The 2901-nt window shown below is 33.7% G+C and overlaps 1 protein-coding gene across 1 annotated transcript; it reads right to left on the bottom strand.

The window, feature by feature from the left end:
• Positions 1-680: 680 nt before the first annotated feature.
• LOC109341248 (uncharacterized protein At5g39865-like) lies at positions 681-2457 on the bottom strand. Its single transcript, XM_019579105.1, has 2 exons — positions 2108-2457; positions 681-1950 (listed from the first exon to the last, which is right to left on the bottom strand). Exon 2 carries the CDS (start codon positions 1905-1907, stop codon positions 1119-1121), a length of 789 nt encoding a protein of 262 aa, XP_019434650.1. The 5' UTR covers positions 1908-1950; positions 2108-2457; the 3' UTR covers positions 681-1118.
• Positions 2458-2901: the final 444 nt, after the last annotated feature.

The raw sequence follows: 2901 nt of genomic DNA, 5'->3' as shown, positions 1-2901 counted from the left end.
GTTTAGGATATAGGTGTATGGTCGTATTCGAGTTCAAAAATTAGACCCTAATTAATATTTAGGGTCGGGTAAAGGATAAACATGTCATAGTCCAGCCTGTCACATGTCACTCATTTATCACATTTGTATGTGTGTCTATTCAATTATGTATAAAGTAATAACATCTCTTCAACCTAAAGTATTATAGATTCTCTAATTTTTCATCATATATAAATTATTAACAAAATATCTAATATGTCAAATTATATATTCATAATAATAAATAATATTGAGAATATTTTATCTAAAATAAATATACATTATACTTAATCGAGTATAAGGTCGGGTTTATATTCAAAAGTTAATTCAGTTAATATATGAGGTTGAATTAGTTTCGGGTATAGAGTTCAATTCAAAAAATATATTAATGCAGGATAAGGTAAGGGATGAGTTTTATTTGCTCATGCTCATTGCTCACCCTTAAGGATACTAAATATAAGTTACCATGCATAACTTCCAACATAATCACTATAAACCATCCACACAAAAAACATCTCACGGGGAAAAGATTCTCCATAATGATCCTTTTAGAATAAATACAAATTGTCAATTTGTAGTGAGCATGACCATATAATTGTCACATGTGCTATCAAATACAATGTTATAAATACAGACAGTATCTGTGAAAAAGAAGTAAGGGATTAAAACAACACATTCTCCTTCTAAACTATCAATGACCAATATATGCAAATCTTTATATACTAAATATTTGCATTGCTGTGAGGAGAAACACTCTCCCCACTGAGTAATATACAATATACACAAACTTATAACCTTTTTTTGCAATTTCATATAAACACACACTTGAATAAAACAAAATGCTGTTCAAGGACCAGAAGATCATCCTAAAGCCCATATGATATAACTCAAAATGAAACCATAAATTCAAAGAATGATTTGAACTCTTAACCATCCAAATTCCAAACCCATATATCCCCACTATAATCAATTTATTTCCATCATCACCTAAAATATGCAAGGAAGAAGTATAGAACTACTGACCTCCCCCACTATAATCTTATGTTTGAGTATTGGACTCTCCGATGCTGCAGAGTATTCAGGCCCTCACCATAGTGGATTTAATAACAACAATCAAGACAACGAATGAGTCCATTCTCATTACATTCCAAGCACCTCTTGATCAACCCTTCATCCTCATCAAACACCTTCCTACTCCCACTACAATCAAAGCAAGGAACAAACCTCATATCCCCACAACCCTCACAAACAAATCCACCTGGCTTTGTCTTTGGAAACCCTTCAAGCAACTTACCCAATTCACCACATTCAAAAAGGTGTTTGATCACATCAGCACCTCCAATATATTTCCCTCTAATAAACACTTGAGGCAGTGAAACCTTCTCCTCCTTCATCACACATTGCAACTCCTTCCTGTACTCTATATCCATAGACACGTCCCTCTCATCAACCCATACCCTGAAACCCTTCAGTATCATCCGAACCGCGTTACAATCCTCGAAAGTCCTTCTGATACCTCGCAAGCTTGTGAAATACACCACGATCCGGTCCTCTGTGTCCGGTAACATAAACATTGTGCATGATGAATCCGAACCTTTCGAATTCGACAAATTCGATTTCGCCCTGGAAGAAGGATGTGACTCATCTGGAGAAGAAGCTGCGAATTTGGACGACTTTGAAGAATCTTTTGACTTGGTTTCGAATAAATTACAGAACTTTTTGACCATTCTTCCTCGAATCGAACTTTTTGTGGATTTTACGGATTCCATGGAATCATAGAACTTGTCAAGCGAACTGGTTCGTTCGAGGTTGAAGGGTTTCTGCGGCGACGATTCCAAGGGTGTCAAGTGAAACGTGTTCGATCGATTGAAAAATGAGAACCTCGACATCTTCGAGAATTCAACGTTGTTCTTTATAGTTTAAAAATTGACCCTGATCGCAAAGAACCCAAAAAAATCAATCTCTTATAGGTTTCATAGTTTTTGGATGGAAAATTGATAAATCGTCATAATCAAGCTGAATTTTGATGAAAATTAATTTTTTATATAAAAACAGAGTAATTCAGCTATGAGGGTTTCTTATTTCATACCTTGAAAAAAGGGTGCGGAGGAGACACGGGCAGGGAAGAAAAAGAAGGCGGCGGTGTTTTTCCGGTGCGGCGGCAGAGGAGGAGGTGGAAACTTGGGTGTGTTTTTTTTAGAACATCTTTTGTTGAGGTTTATGGCAATGAATTGTTTTGTTTTGCTGTGATAGGTTTGTTTATGGTGTCGTTGTTTAAGCTGTTTCTGTGAAAAAAATTGAAAAAAAGATTGGGAGCTGGCTTTCTGTTGTTTTTGCAGTTAGTTACTTGTTGGCTTTGAGTTGGAGAAGAGGTAGAGGGTGATAGACATGTCTACAAGGCAAGAATTTCTGTAATTTTAATTTTCATCAAATATTAATATCATATACCATTTCGGTCATAGTAATAATATACTAATATAGGAGTTGAATAATGTTTAAACATCTATAAATATAAATATTAATTGTAATATAGGACTTAATTATTGACATAGTTGAATAGTTAAAGATATTATAAACAAGTATTAAGTTGATGGTTTTGAACCTTAATGTCATATTAAAAATATGAATTTTTTTCATGTGAACTGATTTTTATAGGTATTTTTTGGTTTTAATCTATTTAATTATATGTAAAATATAACTGTTATATTATACAAGTAAGAGGATTCCCGTATCAACTTATCTGTTGAACCCTCAAGTGCAATATAATATTTATAGCCACATCCAAAACAATAAGGAGTAGAACTGGAAAAAAAACCAACAAAGTTACAAATAAAGATTTTCTTTTTCCACTTCAATAAAGAAAAGTAATGAGTGCTTTCCCTT

Source organism: Lupinus angustifolius, unplaced genomic scaffold, assembly GCF_001865875.1.
Source record: "Lupinus angustifolius cultivar Tanjil unplaced genomic scaffold, LupAngTanjil_v1.0 Scaffold_416, whole genome shotgun sequence".
Taxonomy (NCBI): domain Eukaryota; kingdom Viridiplantae; phylum Streptophyta; class Magnoliopsida; order Fabales; family Fabaceae; genus Lupinus; species Lupinus angustifolius.
The sequence above is the reverse complement of the archived record's forward strand: the minus strand, read 5'-3'. Positions and strand labels throughout refer to the sequence as shown.